A 26,407-nucleotide genomic window follows, 5' to 3' on the forward strand; every position below is an offset into this window, starting at 1 on the left:
GTTTTGACAAAGCTCTTCAAAATGTCCCTGAAGTGTGGCACTGTGCCCTCTGGTTGGAAAAAAGCGGTCATTCACCCTATTCCCAAGAAAGGTGACCGCTCCAACCCGGCCAACTACCGCCCCATAACGATCACATCAGTTCTGTCCAAAGTGATGGAACGTGTGATCAACGACAAACTGCTCACATACCTCGAGAAAAACAAAATTATCAACGACCGTCAATACGGATTCCGGCGGAACCGCTCGTGCGGTGATCTTCTCGCGTATGTGTTGCATGTTTGGGGGCGGTGCCTGGAACGTCACGGTGAGACCCAAACGGTCGCACTAGACATATCCAAGGCCTTTGACCGGGTCTGGCACCGAGTACTTGTCAACAAATTGCCTTCTTACGGACTTCCCGCATCCCTGTGTACGTGGATTGCTGACTTTTTAAGGGATAGGTCGATTCAAGCAGTTGCTGACGGTTTCACCTCATCCTCACACTCTATGAATGCTGGCGTCCTACAGGGATTGGTTCTGTCTCCGACTTTGTTTTTGTTGCACATCAATGACCTTTTGACATGTGCACCGATTCATTGTTACGCGGATGACAGTACAGTTCATGATAGCTTTTTGTTTGACAAGCCCCCAAAGGGCACACAAACTCCAACGGCTCGGAGGGCTTTGAAGCAGAGAATGGACGGTTATCTCGAGAGTATTTTCTCCTGGGGTAAAAATAATCTCGTCGAATTTAATGTTTCAAAGACCCAATCCTGTCTGATTACGTCTAAAAGGGATCTAAATGATAATCTAGTCTCCTTCAACGGAAGCAATTTTCCGAACAGGCCTTCCATTGATATGCTTGGTGTAACTATAAGTGACCAGCTCAGGTATGGGGGCTCCATCGAAGCCAGAGTAAAGCTGGCCTCTCAGAAGCTGGGCGTACTGTACAGGGCCCGCAGATACTTTAATAGTACACAACTGCTGACCCTGTACAAATCGCAAGTGCGCCCTACTGTCGAATTTGGCAGCCATCTCTGGTGCGGAGCCCCTAAGTACCTGAAAAAAACCCTTGACTCTGTGCAAAAACGGGCGGTCCGTTTGATAGATTCCCCAATCTTAACAAACGGACTGCAATCTTTAGAGCACAGGCGTCAGGTAGGTATGCTGTCCTTGTTCTATCGGTATTACAATGGAAGATGCTCTGAGGAAATAGCGTCATTGATCCCTTCGGCACCGGTGCGTAGTCGGGATACACGCCAAACGCGCGCCCAACATTTGTACACGGTTGACATTTGTCACATGAGAACGGGTCGCTTCTACGATTCGTTCTTAAGTTCAACAGCTCGGCTATGGAACGAACTGCCGGCCTGTGTTTCCTCCCTCCTACAATATGAGACTCTTCAAGACCCATGTTAACTCCTTCCTCTCCATAAAAAGACCCTCCACACAGCATCCCCAAAGATGACATAGGCCCTGAGGGAAATTATTTTCTTCAGGGCCTCCTGTGTGGAGTTAATATAAAAAATAAAAAAATTGTGTTCATCTAAGAATTGCAAAATTTGTTCTTTTATTATGCTTTCTCGACGATTTAACAAGTGTAGACCAAAAGCAGAAAGGCAACTTTTTAACACATACTGCATGAGCCTATATAAATCGGAGCTGTGGACCAACTTCAACAAAGCGTCTCTAAAAAGAATGGAAGTACAGTACAACAATTCCTACCGAATACTTTTTGGGCTGTCCTGGTACTGCAGTGCCACTGAGATGTTTGTAGAAGGACGTACTCCCGGATTCCGAGCACTAATGAAAAAACGGATCACCAGCTTTCGAACGCGACTAGCCACGAGCGAAAACGGTCTTGTGATCGCAGCACTGCACTTCTGGCAGGGACCTATTTACAAGCGATGGAGCCAAATCCAGATGTCATAGATAAAAAAATTATATATTCAAATATATTTTTCCTTTTTAAAAAACTTTAGTCTCATTATGTTTTTTGTAATATTATTATTATTGTCTTTTGTTTTCGTTTACTGTGTATGTATCATCTTCATGTATTTTATTATCACTTCACGTATCTGTTTATATTTCGGTAAGGTGTATTGGTCGAAATTCTTCACATTTTCTGGTATTTTTAATCTTTGGGACCGGTATAATAGTAGATAGTTTCCATGACTGTGGAAATTTTCCCTCTTCAATTGTCTGATTAATAATATTTAATAGAGTAGATCCAATTACTGGAAAAGCATATTTTATCAAACTAATAGTTAATCCATCTGAAATATTTTTTGATTTAATTTTTTTTAAATCTTAAATAAATATTCTGCACTTATTTTTCAGAAGACCAAAAATTCTTTGTTTGAGTTGTTATTATCATTTGTGGGGTTGACAACAAGGTTAGGTATTAATTTGTTAATTTGAGTGATGCTTTCTATAAAATATTTACCAAAGCTATTAGTCATGTTTTCTTCGTTTATAGATTTTGGGAAGTTTACTATTTTTATGTCGTCTTTGTTGTCACCATGTACTAATTCTTTTATGCTTTTCCAAAGTTTTTTGGGATCTCCTTCTTCTGAGTTTATTTTATTTTATATGTACTCATTATGTGTTCTTTTTATGTCTTTAGAGTATTTGTTTCTGGCTTTTTAAAGTAATTCCAATACATAGTACTATTAGTAAGGCGTGCTCTTTTGTAAAATGTATCTCTATCGTGCTGCATTAGTGCATTGTGGGTAGTTCTTTTATGTACCGTTTATTATTGTTTCAGTTACGTATCTTCGGTTCTGGAACTACTTCATAAATGGATTTTTTAGTGTTTAATTTCATTCGGTCAGCTTTTTTGTTATATTTTATTTGATTTATTTCATTCCAATTAATAGTTTCTAAGGTCTGAATGAAGAGTTCTTTATTGTATCTTTTGTGATTTTTAAATGTTATTACTTGTGTTTCTTTACCGGAGTTGTAATTTTCTCTGTCATTTGTTAGAATTTTAATCATATAATGGTCGGTAATTTTAGGTTTATCTGATACATTAACATGTAAGTTGAATTTATTTGAGATTAAGTAATTCGTGTGAAATCTTTAACCAATTGTTTCATCCCTGCAGTTTGAATAATAGATTTCAGTTTTTTTTGTGTCTGCACTTGCTTTAACATTTATATTGAAATTTGGAACTATAATGTTAATATTTTCATCTTGTAAATTTTCCATGCACCAAATAAGTGGTCGGTTTGATTCAGTACCCCGGCCTGGGTTTCGGTGGTTTTGATTTAACTCGGGGCAACTTAATTTCCAGCGGAAACTCAGTTCAGTATACTAAATACAGTACCTACTCGTATTAGCCTTAAACGGGCCACAGACAGCTGCGCACGAAGTCCACGGCCACGATTGACATGAAAACTACTTGGCTTTATAAAGTGATGTGGTTACACATTGCTAGCTGAGCTACGCCACGAAAACGCCCAGTGGCATCTCAGCAGTCATGGCGGGAGCGGTGGAGAAACGTGCCTGCCGTAGGTGGCGTGCCTGGACGTCACATACCCACGCAGCCGTGAGTACGGTGCGCGTGGCCCGCTATATGTGTGGATTTGAATGGTAGCTCATAGTGAACGAAGCTAAATCCACGACACGTTTGAAATGTAGCCGTGCGCAGCTGTCTGTGGCCCGCGTTATATTGTTGGGAATGATTTTAATCAATTTATCGCCAATATATTTATAGCATTACTGCTATCATGTTCATCCTAGTATAATTAAAAAAAATGCACTTAGTACAAACATAGTAATGAATAGATAATTCCTAGAAGTGTAATCTATACCAGCGTGGTAGATACCGTCAGTATCGCCATGGTGATGCACCACACGGAGGAAAAATAGTATTGCTGATTTATTAAAATCCTATTGAACTGGGATTGCATGCCATTTCATAATAAACTTTTTGACATTCATGGACGTAATACGTGTTTGTGTACCTGCGTTTTTCCTGATAATATAAAATGACGAAATGCGAAAATATAATCATTTTATATGAGAACGTGTTCCAACATCGCGGTAACACATTTGTGTTATTCTGAAAGTTTATTATGAAACCTATCAACTCATTCGTTATAGGCCTTCAATCAATTTCGAAAAGAGATTCTTAATAGATTAGCAATATTTTATATCAGTAATTTTTCTCGGTGCAGTATTGCATCAGTGGACTTCGTTCAGGAAAAGTAGTATTGCTTGAAATGGCTTCAGCCTTGCTTGGTGACCAGATCTGAATATCCAGGTAGGTACTTCCCAACCTTTCTCTTAACCATCTCCTTCATTTACTTATTACTCTTTTCAGCCTCAATTGAGAATGCCACAGTCCTACTGGATTTGGACAGACGGGAGCATTTGGGACATCTGAAAATATTATTTTTCACCATAACTGAGGAAAATATAAGCTTACTTCGGGGACGCGGACATGCCCAGAATACACTTCTATTGTTTTGTTTCTTCTGTGGTACACACAGTCAGGACCATTACTCAGCATGCAAGAGCTGCATTTGATCTCGGATAGTAACTATTTTGGAACTGTTGAATATGGGCTCATTCATAGACATGAGTAACTACATATATGTCTATAGGTAATATAGGTCCAACGGGAATTCGAGAAAACACTTCGGGTCACTTCGACCCTTTATAGTGTACGTACATAGGGATATTGCACAATCATTTCGCTTATCAATGAACAAAAATTCTATTAAAGCGTGATCTACAGTCATTTGAAATTTCAGTATTTTTTTCCCAGACGAACTAGTGAAATTGATTGACGATTGGCAGCGCTGTTAAATACGCATTAGGTTTACGCTAGTAAATTGAATAAAAATGATTTATATTATGATGTTAATTCAAATTTCAATCTATATAAGGAAAATACAATGTTCGTATATATGTGTCCCAAAGACTCAAAAACTACCGGACCGAATTCAATAATTATTTGTGGTAAAATGAGGCATGACGAACGAAGAAAGGGTCGTAAGGAGAATGTATGACGTATAAGTGAATGTTAGAAGATGTCGGGGACAACCAAGGAAGATACAGTACGAGCGAGTGAAAAATGCTCATAACGGGGATACCATAGTAATAGTAGAGAAAACTGGCTCCGAGCAGTTGGTAAACCACATCAGAAAAGAAAGAATTTCGATTATTTCAAGAAACTTCATCCGAAATTAGACAAAATTCACCGTACAACGAACAGAGACACACCCACTACGATTGAAAGAAAACTGATGTGGCCAATTGGTATTAGAAATTTTAACTACTAGGCCCCAGACTGGCCAATTAAATTGATTGTCTGTTCCAGAAAGAATTTCGGTATTCGAAAATGTTTGATCAATTTCACCCGATGTAAGATAAATTAGACCCTACTTCGGGCACGACAAAATATTTATATCGGATGATCCCTTAAGTGGTGTTTCAAGTCATGTTTCAGAATCTGATATCATATAAATGATTAATGATTTTATTCACTATCTGCTAATTTTACACCTTGTATTGTGATTTTTTTATGTTGTTGAGCATATTTAGATGTTTATTGTCTTTAACATTTGTACTCACTTGACATTTGTCATATGAGAACGGGTCGTTTCTACGACTCGTTCTTGAGTTCAACAGCTTGGCAGTGGAACGATTTGCGGGCCTCTATGATTCCTCCCCCCCTACAGCATGGGTCTCTTCAAGACCAGTGTTTACTGCTTCATCTATTCGAAAATACCCTCCACATAGCTTCCCCAAAGATGATATAGGCCCTGAGGAAAATTATTTTCCTCAAAGCCTCCTGTCCAACAATAGTAGTAAGCACGGTTGCAGATATAGTAAACAGAAAAGTAAAATAGTAAATACAATAAAAACACTAACAGAATAATAAATACTCTTTAGTTCTACGCCCGTAAACGAACACCGTTCATAATCAACTAATATATTGGTTTTAGTCGTATTTGACGACCAGATCTATTTTTTTACATATGTGGGTTCCGTGTGAGAGTCCAACTGCTCCTAACCGTCTGGAACCAATGGGACTATGACCTCCTCGATAAATTGGGAAGCTGAAGGTAGTGGGGAGGGGAAGGAGATGGGAATCGGATGGCGGGGAGGTACCTTACTATCTTAATATCTGGTCACCAAATACGGCTAAAGCATTGGTTACCAGTGGTAACAATTTGTTGCCATTCCTTTGTGACCAGTCAAGTATTATCAGGGCGGTATTGAAAGTCTAACCCACTCTAGACAGGTACTTCAAAATATTCCTCTTCCCTACCTCCTTCCCCTTCTTTCCTTCAGCCTCCCAATTTGACTAATTAGAACTCTTGTGCGGTATTCACACAAAAATCAGAATTTTTAAAAATATTTTTGTAAAATTCATTATTTTTCATAAAATGTTATAAATAATACGGAGTTCTTTAAATTATAAGCAATAAGAGTGGCAGGATAAGAGGCACCTTATAACCGAAACGGAAATAAATATTAATAAATATTTCAATAAACATATTCCGCAATGAATGGCTTTTTTCTGTTTGGTTTTGTGCTACAGAGATACTTACTATTAGGTTTTTTTTTGGTCAATTTTTTTTTTTAATACTTGGATACATATTTTTTAGGTTGCCGCTAAGATCGCTCTCTCTATAGCTGGCCTACTCATTTTGAAATTTCCCTCAGATCTTACTATCCAGAATCGTGCTGATTTTAAAATGACTTTAGATGAGTTTACGCTGATCCTGGCATCAGTTTAGACCATAATTCCAAGCCGATCTATTAATCCAGTCAATCAGTCAATAAAGATCAGTTTGACGTCATTCTATAGATTATGGAATGATGCCAGACTGTGCGTGTAACACCCGTCTTAAATCAAAATTATTTTAATAATCTCACTGTTCACAAACACCATAATACAGTTTCCCCGCAGGGGTAAACAACTCGGTCTTGGCACACACTCCTTGCCTCATTCACATTCATACGTCGTCTCATACATACTCATCTATTATTCTGATTCTTGACACGGCCCGACTCAAGTATTTCATTCACTCCATCGTGCCATTTGTTTCTTGGGCGTCCCATTCTTATTTTACCATTCACATTTGGGTCATATATTATCCTTACACTCCTTTCTTAGTTCATTCTCTCTGTATTGTCCGAAGCATCTGAGCGTTTATTTCTTAATATTACTCATTACGCTTATATCAGCTTTGCATTTTTTGCGGTTCTCCACATTTCTCACACGATCATACATGGTTTTAGCACACATACGCCTTAGGTATCTCATTTTTACAGCATTCAGTTTGTAACTGTATCTGTAACTTCTTTTTAAATTATAATAATAATAAGCCATATTTTCACAAGCCTCCGGTAATTGTTTGGTTTCGGTTTTATTTTTATCTTTCAGAATGTTCTTATTGCTGAATATAATCTGCCTTCTGGTTTATATTGAACTAGCGCAGACCTGAGAACGAGTACGTGATATTATAGTTGTATGATTTATGAAGAGTATTTATAAAATATTTCACTCATGATCATTGAGTTTCAAAAACAAACAAATACACGTAATTAACTTGAAAAAATCAACCAAGAGTCAATCGTAGTCCTGTAAGGAAGATTGATCCATTATTTAAAGTCTCATTGCTATGCGAGGCACGCACCATGCCTTTGCCGCAAAAAGTGAACACTGGGTAAACAAATGCCATATTGGTCACTAGCCTTTTGACTGCTTCTTTAACACTATAAAACATAATGACGTGTATTGAAACATTTACATATTGCGCGCCCACAACTTCACTGCCGTTTCGAGTTTGATTTTGAAGTGTTTGAAATACCCAGCAATAACGTGTTCGAAACACCCAACAATAATGCCACATCTCAAACTGATGTGGTTTTACACTTGCTTGAATAGTTTTTATTTTTTTTATTTTTCGTAAGCCTTCTAGCATTTTCTTTTTACACAGACCTCCTTCGATTTTTGTCCAGATTTTCCGATCTTTGGCCCATGAATACCTGTAGTTCTTTTCAAATCGTCAGCCCATATTATCAGTGGACGACCTCTGATTCTCCACCCCAGTCAGAGATTATTATTTTTAATGATAAACCAATGTTTTCTTTTTTTTTTAAATTTATAGCCCAAAAGATAACAAATTATTATAAGCAATAATTATTTCTCTGAAATATCCATAAAATTAGTGAAAATGCCTCCCGAGCAAAAGTAAATGGCGCCGACGGGAATTAAACCTATTTACGAGTATTTTCACTTAAGACATTTTTTTCAATTTGTATGGGTACTTATAATTATTGCTCATAAAAACCAAAGTCAAAACTCAGTCAAAGATGCCATCCGATTATAACTAGAAGTAATTAATTCTGAGTAGTAGTAGTAGTAGTAGCCGTAGTAGTAGTGGTAATGGTAGTAGTAGTATTAGTAGTAGTAGTATTAGTAGTAGTAGTATTATAGCAATATTTTGCCTAGGAAACACAAAAACCAAACTCGAACGGTGAGTGTTATGAAAGTTGTAATTATAGCCGTTTCTTTATGGAATGCACAGGTCAATCCGACGGTTATCAGCACACGACGCAATTTCCACCATTGGATAGAGCTTTAAAGTATTCATTTAACTATCACAACACAATAACAAGACACCATACTGCTCGTAATTTTTTATTTTATTTACTATTCAATTTTGATAAAATGTACATCGAAAATTGAGTTCCTATTAAAACAAGACGGAGCAACCTCAACCCACTTAATATATAAAACAATAACCGAATTTTTGTACGATAAACAAAATATAACAAAGAGAAGTTAAAACAATAGGCCTTTATTTCCATTGAAGAAAATCAGCATAAATTTTTAAGATATAATAACTGTAAACTCGGTTTATCTATAGAAATTACAAATTACAGTACTTGAATTTTATTTAAAAAATATATCAATGGAATTATAGATAGCCCTGCTTTACAGAGCATAATCAAATTCAACATACTAAATAGAACTAATTGATAGAAAATTCTTTTTAATTGCTACAACAAAATCAGGACTTAATAATTTAGAAAATTGCTTGTACCTAGATTGTGTGCAGTTGGCAATACTTGTGCAGACATTGTAGATGTGTTCAACTGCACGGAATATAGTTACAAGAAGGCTAAAATAAGATACCTCAATAATAATAATTAAGGTTGGTATACTACTTTTCTTCTACAGGGGTTCTTGGCAAATTTTACTTCATGATCACTGTTCCACTAAATTTACCATGTAAGTCACATGTTCGTAAAAGCCCGCATGGGCGTATAATTTAAATAAATAAATAAAATATTATTTTCTAACCTACATTACAATGGGCATAAAAATGTCGTGTTACAAAGTTACTTAACAATAGAGGAAGAAAGAATTGTTGGTGGTATCTTCTTGGTTGATTGAATAAAAAAACCAAATATTTTTTTCTTTCATCTTCATTTGGGAAAATGATTCAGGGAAACGATTTCTGCCTTATAGGCTTTTACCAATGAACCATACTTGCAAATATTAACTGTGCATTAACTGTTCGGTACCTATATGGGTTAATGGAATTGCGGGAACCGACGGGAACAGAATTGCAACTGATCTATATTCATGGCGCGAGCTCGTTACACGTTCGTGCCGGACAAAGGACCAATGTGGCCAGGAATGGTTACATTTCATACTTTATAAATATATATTTAAGGTGTGTATGACATAAATAATAGTGGTAAAATATATTTTTACCACGTAAGGATTAATTAACAAAAACAAACGTCTTTAGATGCTTTCAGGTCCACGAATTCTCTTTTACGGAAATAGCGGCCTTGATTGTAAATAAGTCTTGATTGAGTTAGCGAAACGATCGGTTTTCTTTCGGATCTATGTCCTGAAATAACGTCTACTATAAAGTGAGTAGATTCGGGAAAGTATCTTTGCTAAAAATATACATTTTTCTTACAATTTAAAGACATCACATCATGATACATAAGATCTTCTTTATAAAAAAAAACAATTTGGAAAAATAATTCAATACGCTTTAATGTATTTGTTTCGCTAATGCATATTTACGTAGAGATTTTATAATCATAAAATATCAATGGATTTGTCAATGGGTCACAATAATATTAACGTCCGGTTCGGAGCCACAATATTTAAAAAAAAAATCCTCGACTCTGTGAAGAATCCAGGAACGAAAGGTCCGTTTCATAGATACCCCTTTCTTAACAAACGGATTGCAATCTTTAGAACACAGGCGTCAGGTGGGAATGCTGCCCTTATTCTACCGGCATTTCAATGGAAGATGCTCCGATGAACTAGCATCATTAGTCTTTTCGGCACCGGTGCGTAGTCGGGGAAAACGCAAAACGCGCGCCCTACATCTGTACAATGTAGACATTTTTGTTATTGAGTTCAACATCTCGGCTCTGGACATTCCTTCCTCTTCCCAAAAAGACGCTTCACTCGCAGTTCTATATATACTTCAGTTCTGTGAGCATCGAGATTAGTTCAAGACTTGTTTCTCTTCGAGGGACTTGATTCCGTCCGAGGTACTTGATTCTATTAAATGAAATTGATTCTATTTAAGGGACTTGTTATATTCAAGGAACTAGATTCTATTTAAGGGCTTGAAAATAATAAAATTAACTATATTTATCAGGCAGTAATTTCCTGCGGCGTTCCTCATGATTTTTAATACCTACCTAAAAACTTACGGTTTCAAACTCTAAAAAAGGATCCTCTAGCACAAAATAAGATTCGAGCAGAAGCTAGAAACTAATCAATATTGAAAGAGGTTGAACATAGAGCATCGGATCTAGTTTGTAAAATTACAATATTACTGCTTACCTACATAAAGCCAAATTATCAAAAAATGATATTATTCATTAATTGATTTTCTACCCCATACTATTATTGTCGCGAGCCCATTGTTTCTAATATTATATACTAGCTGACGTGTACCCGGCGTTGGTCGGTGACTTTGATCAACTTTTAGGTTTGTATATATGCATATAGTATAAATATAAACCTTCCGGAAGAAATTTTCAAAATAATAGTGAAAAACCTATCAATCCGAAAATCCGTTCCGTAGTTTAGAAGAACTATGCGCACAAACAGACAGACGCGGATAGCGGCTTTGTTATTTTTTTGAGACTAGCTGAAGTATATCCGACGACAAGTATATCTGGAGACTTATACCATCGGAGACTTTTATGTATGCCTTTTTACATTATTTTGATATATCTCGTAAGGTTAAGCCAGCGTTAGCAATTTTCACGAAATTCAGTCCGTAAGTAATCTCGTCATCAATTGCAAATTGAAAAAAAGCATAGCATTCATAAATAATAATTTTCTTGAATTCTTTCAAGAGAGTTAATTACTTATTAATTTGTAGGGCGGGTCGAAACAATGTCAACTGTGTCAATGCCAAATATTGAAGTAAGAAATTAATGTCTGCTTCTTGACACAAATCAGTAACAGGTAGGTATATTGAATTGCAAATTGAAACAATAGCATAGCATACATTCATTTTTTATAACTCTTTATACCTACTTTCATATGTATATAGTTTAATACTTTTGTACTTATAGTTTTTTTTAGTTATTCCATAATTAATAGTTTTATACCTTTTACCCCTGTATTTATATTAATGGCAGATGCTGTGCCGTCTGTATTAAAATAAATTAATCATTATCGACGCACAAATTCTCACATTATGAGATGACCACTTGTTTGCTACTGTGTCACAAAACTTGTGACATTTTGATAGTTGGGTAATAGAAAGTATGTGATACGGAGTATTGAAACATGTATCATTACGCTTCTTGTCGCGTGTGACATGCCACACCCCACTGCAGGGCCTTTGTCCTTCGCGCAATATGGAAAATTTCACACTTCACATACAGGTATTGACGAGAGTTTTTATATTGGGTCGCAAAGCATAACTTTTACCGAGTCGATTAGACCTTTTGCTCTTTAGAAATTGTGAACTTTAACTTGCGTCATTGATTCCTTAGGCTCGGTGCACAGCCAGGAAACTCGCCAAACGCGCACCTATATATTTGTAGACGATTGATATTCAACACGTGTGAAAGGGTCGCTTCAACGACTTATTCTTGTGTTCGACAATTTGGATGCCGAATGACTTGCCGGTCTCTCTCGATTCCGATTCCTCTCTCCTACAACATAATTTTTACCAAGAACGAGGTTCACTCCCTAATTTTCTCAACAGAAAACTTCACACAGAATCCCTAAAAATGACATAGATTTAGGTTAAATACGTTGTAAACGGATAAAACAGAACAGTGACAAACAAGAGAACAATATAAATATGTAATAATAGGTTAGGTTCTATTGGTTTAAGTAAGGTTAGAATACCTAGGTTTGTCGATTGTTAATTTTAATCTTATTTGTTTGTTTCATCATGGACCCGATGTAAGTAGTTACTGAGAATATTTGTGACTTACCGTTGAGGAATAGGCTCGCCGCTCTCCAGGTTCTCTAACTGATTGTTAAGGTCGTTGGAGTTCATCAGCTTGTTGAGCTTGTTGGCGGCGAGGTTGGGGTTCTGTCGTGGCTGGCGCGGCTCCGAGAAGGAGTCCTCGAAGTCGAAGTCCAGTTCATCCGCCAGCCCCGGCTGCATTCGCGGGCCCAGCTCCAGGCCCGAACCTCGCTTCAGTTCTATAAGCAGCGAGATTAGTTCAAGATTTGTTTCTATTTGAGGGACTTAATTCTATTCAAGGGACTTGATTCCGTCCGAGCAAAATCAAACAAAACACACTGTCTTTCTTTAGAGTCTAAAGGAAAACACTGAGCTTTTACATAACACGGCAGTATTGTTGACATTCTATTCTATTATCTTTTTAAAAAGGCAGACTTTACAATATCTATTAAACGCCAAAAAGGTTGGTAATGCGATGATAGAGGACTAGTCCAGGTTGTTTGACATTTTGTGGCTTATGACGATGTCATAAGTGCTATTTTGAATATTTGGACACTTGAATGTTTCCGTTCAACGCCGAACTTTATCCCATATCGCTTTTTGATCAAATTGTGATGAGAGATAAACATAACAGTCGTGTTGTTATACTTGTCAGCTGATTACAATTTGGGTCAAAGCTTAAATTGGTCGAGAATCAACGTTTATGGGAAACCTTTCAAATGATTTAAAAAAATGTCACTGAGAAATGTGAAATTTGTGGTTACCCCGCAAAAAACGGGGACGGATTAATGTTTCCAAAAAACAATTTGCAAAAAATCCAAGGTAATGTTTATTTTAAAGCACTTTTAATGAACTCCAAACAAATTTAAAATGAGCTAAAAAGGTTGGAACTTTTAGAGGCTAAAAGGTTTAAATTTTTTTGTGATGATAAAATGGTATTTGTTGCGAAAAATTCAGTCAATTCCACAAGATTATTGTACAAGGTAGTCCATTGGATTCTCAGAAATTAGTGTCACAATAAATTACCCAAATGGTTAAATAAAAACAAACGTTTTGAATTATATAAGCATAATTATTTCCTTTACAAGTGAAAAGGTACTATCAAAAAACTAACATAACCTAAAATTATACATAATAATATTCCTACTAATGTTGAGGTTTCAAGTTCTCTAATCTTATCATAAATGTTCTAATTATTTATCACGTATTTACATATGATTAAAATAACAAACAATGAGTATAATACTTTTAATAAAGTAATTTCAAAATAATTATATTAGAACAATCGCTGTTTCCGTAAAAAAATACCATAGCTGCTTTGAACAGCACAAATTAAAATTAAAACAATCGCAGTATAAAATTACTCTTTCATCGCTACACAAGAAACAATCAACAAGTTATTGATGGACGCATTTTTCAATACAGTTTATTTTTTATCGCTTTTATTCGATTTTGTGTTGAGTGAAAAATCCTTTGTGGCTAAAATAAACAAAACTTCAAATTGACTCGCAGTACCTAATTGAGTTCAGGTGCAATCAGTGTATTGTGTGAATTCTATTTCAGTGCCACTGCTGTTAAGAAATTAATTTTATTTTCTAGCCATAACTTGTTGAAGTAAAAATTTCGTTGTAACATTAAGGACGGGTTGTTTCGGAGAATTTGAACAATTCATCAAATTTCAACGTTCATTTTCCAGTTCTGTCAAAGATTCTTTCAAGTTCTGTTTTAATTTCAGTTTTGTCAAGCAATTAGCTTATAATGATATAATAACAGAACTTGAACAGGACTTTCACAGAACCCAGAAATGAACGTTGAAATTTGATGAATTGTTCAAATTCTCCAAAACAACCCGTCCTTAATCATTCGAAGTAATATTAATAACTTTCAATGAAAATATAAAAATAGAATAAATTCCGAAAATACAAAATGAATGGTCGCAATTGAGACTCGAAAAATATTCTATTTTTATAATTTCATTACAAGTTGTCAATATTATTTTAAATGATTAAAGTCAATTTAAAATGAACGCATCGATTTTCAACCATAATTTATTTAATAAAGGTGAGACAAAGTGAGTGTATAATAAGAAAGGTGAGATTGGTTTTGATTGTTGGGTGAGGTTAGGTTATGAAAGGAACTACCAACAGGGTTGAAAATCGACCAATAACTAAATATATTGGTACACTAACAAGTCATTATGTTACAGTTAATAATACCTACTTTTACTTGTCTTTAGGTTAAAATATCGCAGAAACGGTGCAACAAAATCTGAGTCCTATCTTGCAAAATGGACCGGTGTGATCCTAAACTCCAACCAAGAACCGGTCGCCGTCAGATATCGACTGTGTTTTGGTAAAACCCTTCAAGCCACATAGAATAATCTTCAAAGTACAACATGTGAGGGCTATTTTTCCTGTTTATGACATTTTTTTATAAAACTAAAACTAAATTTAGGTGAATTTTTTTGAGGTCATCTTTACAAAACCGTGGATGAAATTACTCAATCCTCAAATCTTTTACCACTTTAATGTAACCTTCAAGATTTTGAATTAATTTTACGGGTTGGAAAATATTAGTTTTTGTCGTCTCCTGAAAAGTTGTCATTTAGCGGCTTGAAGGGTTTTACCAAACCACAGTCGATGATATTTTAAATTCTCACGGCCAACAGTAAAACGCTCGCTGTTTGACTTACTGGGCAAAAAAACAACTTGTCGCCCTTCCTCCTTCAGTGACACCGCAAAGCATTGGTTAAAGAAGCAAGAGGAAGAGCACGAAGACTACCCCGACTGTGTAAAGGATTCAGCCAGACTGACCAGGTTTGAGCTTGCGCGTCCCAGAGCCAGGGCGGTAGTAGTGCTGGTCGGGCGGCGGCAGCGCGAACGGGGACCTCTGCGTCGGGCTCTTCGGGTCCCACTGCTCATTCTCCAGGCGATAGGTGAACTCGGGATCGGAAGGCACATCGTAGGGGCGGATGGGCTCTCCCATGGGCTGGTAGTCATAGTCCTTGTCGGCCTGTCTCTTGTACTCTGTGTAGAGCTTGCGCAGGCTCGGCATGTGGACGGTGGGGTACTGGCGACCTTGAGACTCGAACTTGCGCATCTGCAGCATGATGCGGCGGGCCATGGCGGGGCTGGCGTCCTCGCTGCCGTCTTCCCTTCCGTCCATCTCTTCTTCCATGGCCGGAACGCCTGCGATTCAACAAATGCCACTGTTATCCTTCAATTCAACATTATGCACCATCCAAATACAAACTCATAGCAAACATCTTAATACACAATAATAATAATATTATTTCCACACCGAAATAATTAGCAATCGTAACATAATTCATTTTAGTACACAAACAAATTGGTAAAATTAATTCCTCAGCACAAGCTTGCCTAGGGAGCACTGAGTGCCTTCATACGCATAACGTGATGATGTTCTCCGTGTTTTATCATGTATTAATTGTTATTGTAATTGTAATTAGTAATGTGTTAAGACTTGAGGACTTTAAATTAATGGCAACATTATTATAAATTATCAAGTATCATTTGCAATTTGGGCATGCCACAAGTCACGAAGTCACCGTTGTTATATGTTCTGCCAGTATTTATGTCGCTATAAATAGAAATAAAACAGTGATATTTTTTGTAAAAAAGAAATAACGCCAACTGCATACATAGTTTATACTCTTACTTATAATAGTATATAAAGATTTGTAATTCTGTACCGTTATAAGATATGACGTGCATTAGGTGTGAAATATTGCGGTTTATGCGGTTCCGTAGTCTTCTCAGAACTAAATATAGGAAGATATTAACCCTTCAGTTCTCTGGTTCTGTCAGACAGTCGGGGTATTTGCGCTTTGTAATAAAACAAAATAAATTGAATAATTCTAAACTCATCCAAAAAGTTAAAATTGTTTTTTTTTTTTTAATTTATACATCAGAAATAAACATATATTTTTAAATTATTAATTTTTTTTATGTAAACTTTTAGTTAAAGTTTACATAAACTTTTAGTTAAAGTTTTAAAAATAGCTCTCCTTATGACTAAAATGACAAATATTAAAAAAAATAAAAATAAAATTTGTAATTACAGCTCGTCTATTTTCATTTTATATAAATAATAATTAATAAAGAAATCACGAAGGTACATAAATTTTTCTCAAATTGCCGTCAGTACCTTTGGTTTCATGGAAGGGTACATTTTAATTTTTCTGTAGTTGATTTGAATATAAAGCGTGGTATTTTCTCTTTCTAACACCGTTTAGATCATATTTCTAACCATGAATGGTAACACAACGCTTTCTATTAGACCACGTGAGCTGTTCCAAAAAGCGAACAAATTAGCTTAAGGATTTAAACATTTCTTACAGTGAAAGCTATTGTTAACGTCATCAAAACATTATTCAATATGGGTTTAATTGTTTTTTATTCATCAAACTGAATAGCTCCTCTTTACACTCATATTTTAAAAAGCTATAAAACTTACAAACACTAATAGTCCAGTCAAGTTAAACATGAAAAGGGGGTTGTGCTTGCAAAAGGTCCAGTCATTCTGATTTTTTATATGTTGTTAGGACCTAAACCAGTATTAAAAAAAAATTTGCAACTTCGAAAGTGCTGTGCGAGCGGCGGTGGACCTAAAAAACCAGGAAATTTTCGGATTTTTTTCAGTTTTTGCTCAATATCTCAGTAAAGAAAGGGTCTGACCGGTGTAGTCCGTATACATACTTTTGAAGTAGACTAAATTTTCTATAATTTAATACCAAAGCAAGCTATATAAAGCCATTGGTTTTCAAGATACAGTTCTTAAAAAATAGGCAATTTTTTCCGAAAAGTGAAATTTTTTCGAAATGGTCACTTATTTTGTAAAATAATTTCTAAAATACGCATCCCACGTCAAATATTGTTTGAAATAAAGTTGTTGTAAATTTAATTAGCTTTCATTTGAAACTAAATTAATATCTGTAGACTTAACGGTTCTCTCAAAAATGGCAGATAACCAAAAACAGTCATAAGTGAATTTTGGGTGAAATGCAAATAAACTGTTCTCACGTCTTTTTATGGTTTTATTTATCAAACAGTTAACACATTTTTGATGAAAAAAAGAAAAGATATTACATCTATCGGGAATTACGTCATCTTCAAACATTATTTTATATACCTACATACTAAAATGCTTGTACCAACATCATGGTACCTACTATAAGGACAAATTACATGTACACAAAAAATAAAACTAATATAAATCATGTGGGTATTGTGTCTTGGTTGCCAAATCATGTCTTTCTTTTTATCTTAGCTGGGAGAGGCGCCCAGTCTGAAGTCGGGTCATCTTCATTGTCCGAGCATTTCAGCTCCACATCCGGGACGTTAATGCAAAATTTGCCGCCGCATGACTGACAGAGAACTGAGCAGTGGAGCCCAGCCTTTCTACACGAGTAGCTCCCAGAGTATCCTTTCTTGCATTTACATGAAATTTTTCGCAAAAGGGCAGTAGGTGCGGGATCCATCGTGGTGGGGATGGGGGTGAGTCCTTGAGAAGACAGCTTCCACCCCCATTCAGTGGGATTCAAGTTGACTCCCCGCCACTTCTGCACTTGGAGGTAGCACCTTGCTGCATGGTGGCCTGCAGCATCTTCCGTCGGTGGCAAACGGGCGAGGTTTATGTTTGTTGAAGTGACAAACGTCTTATACCTCAGGAAATCCAAAGTATCCCTCGCGATGTCACCCCCATATAGAGCCACGAAGCCACCGCCGCTCGCACAGCACTTTCGAAGTTGCAAATTTTTTTTTTTAATACTGGTTTAGGTCCTAACAACATAAACAAATTCAGAATGACTGGACCTTTTGCAAGCACGGATGTACATCTTGACTGGACTATAATAATAACTTATCTTTCAACCTACCGCGCTACCAATCAATTAAATATAAAACGTTTTAGTCGAAAGCATTGTAAAGTGTGTATCTATATATTATGTATGTGACATCTATTAATATGACGCATTTGTAAAATGTTAAAAAGGGATGTGACAACACTCTTTCTGGACTTTGAAGAAGCGAACATCTGTGATTTTTTTTTGTTTTGACATAAATAAGGAAGAAAAGTTTTGCGCATTTAAAATAATAAACTAAAATAATAAATAATACTCCTTCCTGCTAATTTATCATATGACTACAAACAAAACTTGTAAGTCTGTTCCTGTAAACCGTAAAGCTTAAGTTTTACTAAGTAGATAAACTACTTTACGTAGGGCTCAAAACCGTTTCAGAATATGATAGAATTAGTAAAAGTAGAGATAGAAAAGCTTTTGATGATAATAAAATAATATAATGAAAAAAAATTTCTTCAATAATGGATATTAATTTTGTTGTGTCCTTTTAAATTAAATGAAAATAACCAATTTTGTTTAAAAACTATATAAAAAATAAAAACATCACAAATGATTCGTTAATCTTCTAACTGCGAAATTATTTATGTTTAATTTAAAAATCGCGTTAGATTAGGTTGGGTTAGGGTAAGGTAAAAACTAATTATATTGGCTATAAAATGACGTCTCGCCCTAGTTATTGACAGTTATGAATATTTCAGTTCTCATAGCCGAAGATGGAAATTTTGTTCCGAGCTGAAAATAGTTAGATTGTCCTATAAATTTTGGGTAGAAAAGGTGCGTTAATTTCAAGACGCCAAGTTAGTAAGTATTGACTTGACGATAGTTTTTTAAATAATTTAGAAACATGGGTTAAAATTATTTCTAAATTATGTCAAAAATATCGTAAAGTTAATACTTAGTAACCCGGTGGAGATTTAATTGGTAAAATATTGTCACTATTCAGTGATATCTTTGCTGATTACTCATACGTGAATAGATAATGTATGACAGGGGTAAGAAAACGTTATAAAAAAATACTTCTCCTTGACTACCCACTGTAATTTAATAACCATTTATTATGCGTAAACTATTTTTGTAATATTTTATACCTTACCACTGACACCACGGCCAGAAATCATAGCAATATATAATTATAAACTTAAATATATATGTTAGTCGTAAATCTCTAGTTTAAGCCGTAGTTGTAAGTGGTATTATACCGGTATTGTGTAAATACCCACTCGGTCATACAAATATGTATAGTTTTAAGTCATTAGTTAAAAGTCTTAGTTGTAAATCACTCGAAATTAATCTTAGTTATAAGCCACTAGTTATGTCACTAGCTATGGAACTTAGTTATAAGCCAATAATAATAAGTTATAAGTCTAAATGATAGGAAAAAAATTAAATGCATAAATTAAGTTGTTAAGCGCCCTTGAGGCGATTTTCTCATGAAAAGGGCGCTATACAAATAATCCAATCATTATTATTATTTTAACTTATTAATGGTTGTTCAATTCAACAGTAAAATTATTTATATTGGTAGATCAGAGCATCTTATCCTAGTACGTAAACTACGATTACAGAATGCCTCAAGTGGGTATGAGTATTCGCCGTTCTTTTGTATAATACCTATTCCCTCTTTCCTTTATCATGGAAGGCCGGAAACAGAAATGACTCGGCTGCGGTGGGACTGCAGGCTACTTCTACTCCAAACTTTCACTAATATACGGTTTTTTTGGTCACATTGTGTCGTACATACGTACCTAATATTAACTTGTAATAATAAAGTAAAGAATTTCATAGTAACATCTTGACAAAGATTACTTTGCAGCCATTATGGGGATGCCAGTGTAAAATACATACCTAGACGAAAGATTTATTATTTAATAATGAATTAGTATTTGAATATTCTATTACACTGTTTAAAAAAATGACGGCGAAAACATTGAAATTTAAAATGTATTATTCGCAATAAACATTTGAATTAATATGCTGTAAATAAATAACCAAAATAAAACATTATTGTTGGGCATATATATTTTCTGATTTCTGTATTTATTACGCGTTTTATTTTCTTTTCTCCTGCTTAAAATTGTAATCTCTTGAAAAAGCTGTATCGTGTGTAAAAGACTTCTGGATGTTACAATACAATATACATTTCAAACATTTCGATATAATAGTAACTAAATTGACTAGCACGCCTTATTCTTGGCACCCATCCCTTGCGTCTTTTGTAAACGGGTATTGTAAAAAAATAAAACAATAAATAAACAAACCACTAAATTGACCAGCACGAATTATTCTCGACACCAATCCCATGCGTGTTTCGCAAATGGGTATTGTAATTCTTACCTAGATGACACAAGCTTTTCTCGAATGTCAGAGAACTATATAATCTTCCGTTCTTGTTTCGAGTTCTGTGACGACAATTGACGTCAGAAGAGAGTGACGATTCATCAAGCAATTGGTATATTCGGAACGTTGTTCCTACATCTAGCATCTACGTTTAGTTAATTACTGAAAAGAAGTTAGTGAAACTAAGCAAGTATATTCCTATGGTCTTTGATAATATTTCCTAATTATATCAACATCTCTATCTCTAAAAGTTGACAAAGGAGAAACATTGCAACCATAATACGTCATTCGATAAAAGATTACGCAAATCGACCCATATTAATAAAAACTAAACAAACCAACAGCGTGATAGAAAATATCTCAAATATCCATAAAGGCGCGAAGAATACAAATTGTATTTTGTTATGGGACATTTTTATCGAGTGCATCAATGGGCTATTGATTATCGATTAGCTATTTCCAACTAGTGAGTGGACTTTTATGACTCCCAAAGTGCAATTACACTTAATCACCTTACTAAATGTTTTATGCGGTAGATTACTATCTTTCTGCTTATTGTTTTTTGGAATGGGTATATTTTCAAAATTTAATAATGACTGAGCGTAGCGAACTTCTGTTTTAACTAGACCGTTTTGCATTTCGCCTGTCTGTAAATTCGTTTGTACGTTCCGTTTCCGTTTTAAGATAGCGGTCGTTTTAATAATTCAGTAAAGATTCTTTTTCAAATATGAAATCGTAGCGTTTATTTATTAGACTTCCTTATTCGCATTTTTTCAATATTTTGGTACCTAATTTTTTTCAAACGTTTTTCAGGACGGTTCCTGAAAAAAGAAATAAAAAATATGGTACATAAAATATTAAAATTTGTATTTACCTACTTACGAATTTTATGATTTCAGGGCAAATTTTGCTTTTGCTTTATTAAATAAGAGAAAATTAGAAACATAATTTTTGGACGCGAGGTCTACTGTTCACAGAACTACTGTCTATTTAATGTTTGTGCAATCCATAATGAGGAATAACCTTGGAATAGCCCCCGTTAGTAACGAAAAATAAAGGAATTGGATTTATTACCTTTATTACATACAGAATTATTCTATATGTGCTTATTTTCACTATTTTCTTTTCAGTAAGTTACTAAACGTAGGTACCAGACCATATGTATGAACAACGTACCGAATATACCAATTGCTTGATGAATCGTCACTCTCTTCTGATGTTAATGATCGCTACAAAACACGAACAAGAATGGAACAGTTCATGCGTATTATGTATAGTTCATGCATATTATGATAGGTAACTAAACCCATCACACTGAAAAATGTCGACTTCATACATTATATGGTGCTCTCTCAGTTGAGGAAAGCTTGTGTCGTGTGGGTGAGAAATACAATATCCGTTTGCAAAGCACGCAAGGAAAAAACACGGCGTCAATTTAGTGATTTATTTATTTATTGTTTTATATTTTTAAAACATCCAGAAATCTTTTTTTACACATGATACAGCTTTTTAGATACATTACAATTTTAACCATGAGAAATAACAAATTCAGAAAATATAAATGGTCAACGAAAATGATTTATTTTTAAATTTATTTACAGCATTTTAATTAATTTGTATATTTATGGTGATTAACACATATTTTTTAAAACAGTAAACTGGAGCATTTTCAAATATGTTGTATTTCCATCCCCTAAATGGCTGCAAAGTAATCTTAATAATCCTGTTAATATGAAATTCTTTACTTAATTATAAGATAAGTAGGATGGTTGGGGAATATGTCAAACGTACTGTCCGTGCTGTAGAGCCGAGGTTTTTTTCCAGATATCTAGATGGGTTCTAGATTTTCGCATTTATTTTCAGGTTCTTTCGTGTCGTACTTAGTCTTTAGCTATTCAAGCAGCATTTTTTTCTTCTAAATGTAGTCTAACAAAACAACAGCAAATGGCGCGAAACGCCGCTTGCGATTCCTCCATTCCTTTCCCATAATTCCGAGGCTCGGCTTGCGTTTCAGCTCTGAAATGTATACGCAGCATAATATAAACACGTTAAATAACAGGTACCCACAATTTTTTTTAAATGAAATTTATAAAAAAATGTTAAACTTTTGACATTCTCATGAAGAGTCTGTATTTTTTAGAATTTTATAAATAAAATAAACTCAATGGAAATGTTAGACCATGGCAAATAATTAATGATAACAATTGAGTAAGTATTTAGTATTTAGGTATATCAAGAACAATTAAAACATAGAATCGTTACAAATGGTATTATTGTTTGTATATATTCCCTAATTAGAATCCTAATTAAACGTACTGCGTAAAGCGTGACCTTTATGATATCAAAAGCCTCGAACTATTTCTACCTAGTAAATGAAATAGTGTTAACAAAAATTTTATACATTTTTATTAATACGAGCATATTACTTAAATTTTTATTTTTTCCTGTATTTTGTTAACTCTGTTGTAATTCAATTGTGCTCATCACAATTTCTCAAAAATATCTACCTGTAATGAAGAAAATCTCTGTTTGCGTTTAAATAATAAAAAAACCGATTGTAAGCTAAGTTCCGAATATTATTTCACAATAGGTATACTTTTCTACTCATAATTAAAATTAATTATAAAAACACCCTAATATTATAGAACTTCCTTCTTCTTCTGCCGCTAGTTAAATTAGATTGTAAATGTTAGTTGTTAGTTTCTACATATGTAAATATATCTGTCATTTAGATATCAGTTATTGGCCTTAGTCGTAAGACAGTATTTATATGCTTCAGTCGTAAGTCACTAGATATAAGTCTTAAATGTAAGTCACTAGTTTTAAGTCAGTAGTTTTACTACTAATTATTTAAGAATATATTTGTACAGCGCCATGAGATGATTTTTCGCGAAAATTATTTGTATTTACTAACTCCATAATTTTATTGTGCTATGCCTAATCCTTCTGAATAACTTACAGCACTCAATCAATTCCTAGCGAAGATAAATATTGTAGCCTAATTACGTATCTAAATTCTCTTTAATCAAGAATTAATGTAAATATCTGCGCTTACCAAATCGTACGCACCCATAGTAGGTAAATAGTTTGAAAGTTTTATTAAATAAAATAATTAAAAAAACGCCGAAAAATCTTAATTTTCAGATACAAAAGTTAATTTACATAAGGTTAGGATTTTTATGTTGGATAAGTAAATTAAGGTCAGTTGTGTTAGACAGATAACAAATATTATGAGAAGTTAGTTGTGATTATCTACCACGCGGTATAAATTTATTTGGATAATAAATTAATTTCTTAAATTTGTATTTCAAACCAAAATAATATAATGTTTCTTTTAAAATATTTCCAATATTAATGTAAACATTTCACGATTACAGAGAACGTTATTACATAAAATGCGTTAATGTTTTGTGTTTTTCATGTTAAAAATTTCCTCTCGCTTCACCATTCGAGCAAGACCTGTAACTGACAACTGGTGTTCGGATAAATATTATTCCTAGAAAAAATTTTCAGGCGCGGTTCGTCCATAAAAGCCGTGGATGTTCCGCATCCCTTGCATTTTAGAGTAAAAAGATTTGGAATTCTAGCCGTAAACAGCAATACTGCAATTTAAATATTTTAATATTTCTTCAGCGACCTTAATGTGATATAATAAATAATACAAATATTATTAATTGATTTATTTATTTCACGCCCATTACGGTTTTTACATACATATACATATATATAAAATATTTACGATTTTATACATGAAAATAGTGCAGGCGACTATTTAAAACAATTGCAGAAAAATAACTATAAAGTCAAAATATCACTGAACTTGATCTACACAGCATGTGGGCACAAAACATAAAAAATCCAAAATATTTTTTTATTTTCAGTTTACAAAATTATTATGTGTTAGTCAAATCAAATTAAATACCTTTATTAAAATATTCCACTACTGATGAAAAAAACTTCAATAGGGTATGCTTATATATTGAAATTGATGTACTAAATATATCAACAACATCGTAGTATTTGTTTCCTAGCTGTTGAATCCGTCGCATAGGAGTGTGATATTGGGACGTTGAAATAGAATTGCTACAATAATATGGTAGGTACTGTCTTGTAACCGACCTGCTTGGAGTATGAAAAGAGATTACATATAATAAATCAGGGGTATCAAACATTGAATTAATAATTTTATACAAACAGGTTAAATCGGAAATAATTCTACGATCTTTTAATCAATTTTATTAAATTTAATGAACAAAGTACGTTATCGTAATTTAGGTTTTCTCTAGGGATGCCCATTTTAAAATTTACATATCTTAAAAATTTATTTTGGATTCTTTCAATCGCATTTGAATGAACCTCATAATTTGGGACCAAACCGTGGAATTGTATTCTACATGACTCCTTACTAGTGACATATATAATGTTTTTACAGTATTTACATTTTTGAAATCACTAGATACCCTTAAAATAAATCACAACATTTTAAAAGCTTTATTGGTTATTATTTCAATATGCTTGATAAAGTTAAGTTTCGTGTCAAACCAAATGCCTAAGTCATTAATTTCCGAGACAGATACTAACGACATATTGTTAATGGAATAATCAAAAAATATTGGATTCTTTATTCGATGAAACCTCATAATTTGGCATTTGCTTATGTTAAGTTGCAAGCGGTTATCACGAAACCATATAATTAATCTTGACAAGTTATTTGATAATATATGGCAATCGTTAATGTTTCTGATTGCTTTGAATAATTTCAGGTCGTCTGCAAACATTAACACATGAACATCATTGAAAATATACAATACATCATTGACAAATAATAAAAACAGGATTGGACCTAAGTGTGACCCCTGGGGAACACCACTCGTAGCAGTGAATTTGGACGAAAATGTACCGTCAATTTTAACAGCCAGTAATCTTTTAGTCAAATTAAAAATGTTTATATATATTATTTGTAGAACCTACAGACAAGCCGTCATGTGTGACAGCTTTGTGGGACTGCATAAAACTTGAATCTTTAAAAATTTATAATAAATAAAAAAAAATAAAAAAATAAAAAAAAAGTAACTTCGGTATAGGAGGTTCACTATATAACCACTTATATAGTGAATCTCCTATACCGAATTTATGGAGTTTATTTACCAATAACTCATGATTGACTTTATCAAACGCCTTGCTAAAATCGGTATAAATAGAGTCAACTTGACATTTACTAGACATGGAATAAGATATATAGTTTTGATAGGTTAACAAGTTAGTAAGTGTAGATTTTCCAGTAGAGAAACCATGTTTTTTAGGTGAAATGACGTGATTTAATCGGAAAATAACTTTTTTAAGAAATTTTTTTCAAAAACTTTAGGAATTGTTGATAAAAGGCCCACCGGTCTGTAATTAATCACCTCGTGTTTATCGCCTTTTTTAAAAATAGGCGTAAGGAAGCTGAATTTCCATTTAGTAGGAAAACATCCTATTCGTAAAGACTGATTAAACAGCAAATATAAAGGATACGCCAGATTGGTAGCACAATTATTCAAAAATACAATAGGTATTTTATCTGGTCCACAATTTTTGTTTTGATCTAGTAATTTTAGTTCAGTCAATATATCATTATATTCTATGTGGATAAAAGATAAATTAAGATTATGATCAGTAGTAAAATTTTATACTGTACTAGCAGAAACTGGTGTCTCACATTCATAAACGCTTTTAAAAAAAATCAGCAAAAAGGTCAGCAATACTTTGAGTGTCTTTGGCCTTTTTA

At 34.2% G+C, this 26,407-nt stretch overlaps 1 protein-coding gene across 2 annotated transcripts in view; it reads right to left on the bottom strand.

Annotated features, from left to right (window-relative positions):
* Positions 1-26,407, bottom strand: part of LOC149412320 (neural proliferation differentiation and control protein 1) — a 97,325-nt gene that overhangs the window by 14,120 nt on the left and 56,798 nt on the right. For both annotated transcript variants that reach the window (XM_089645810.1, XM_089645809.1), the window contains exons 2-3: positions 15,236-15,610; positions 12,448-12,661 (exon numbers count right to left, since the gene is read on the bottom strand). In XM_089645810.1, coding sequence (XP_089501936.1) covers positions 12,448-12,661; positions 15,236-15,610 — 589 coding nt within the window. The remainder of the gene's footprint in view (positions 1-12,447; positions 12,662-15,235; positions 15,611-26,407) is intronic.

Source organism: Hesperophylax consimilis, chromosome 23 (genome assembly GCF_061612785.1).
Source record: "Hesperophylax consimilis isolate HC1 chromosome 23, BYU_Hcon_1.0, whole genome shotgun sequence".
Classification (NCBI taxonomy): domain Eukaryota; kingdom Metazoa; phylum Arthropoda; class Insecta; order Trichoptera; family Limnephilidae; genus Hesperophylax; species Hesperophylax consimilis.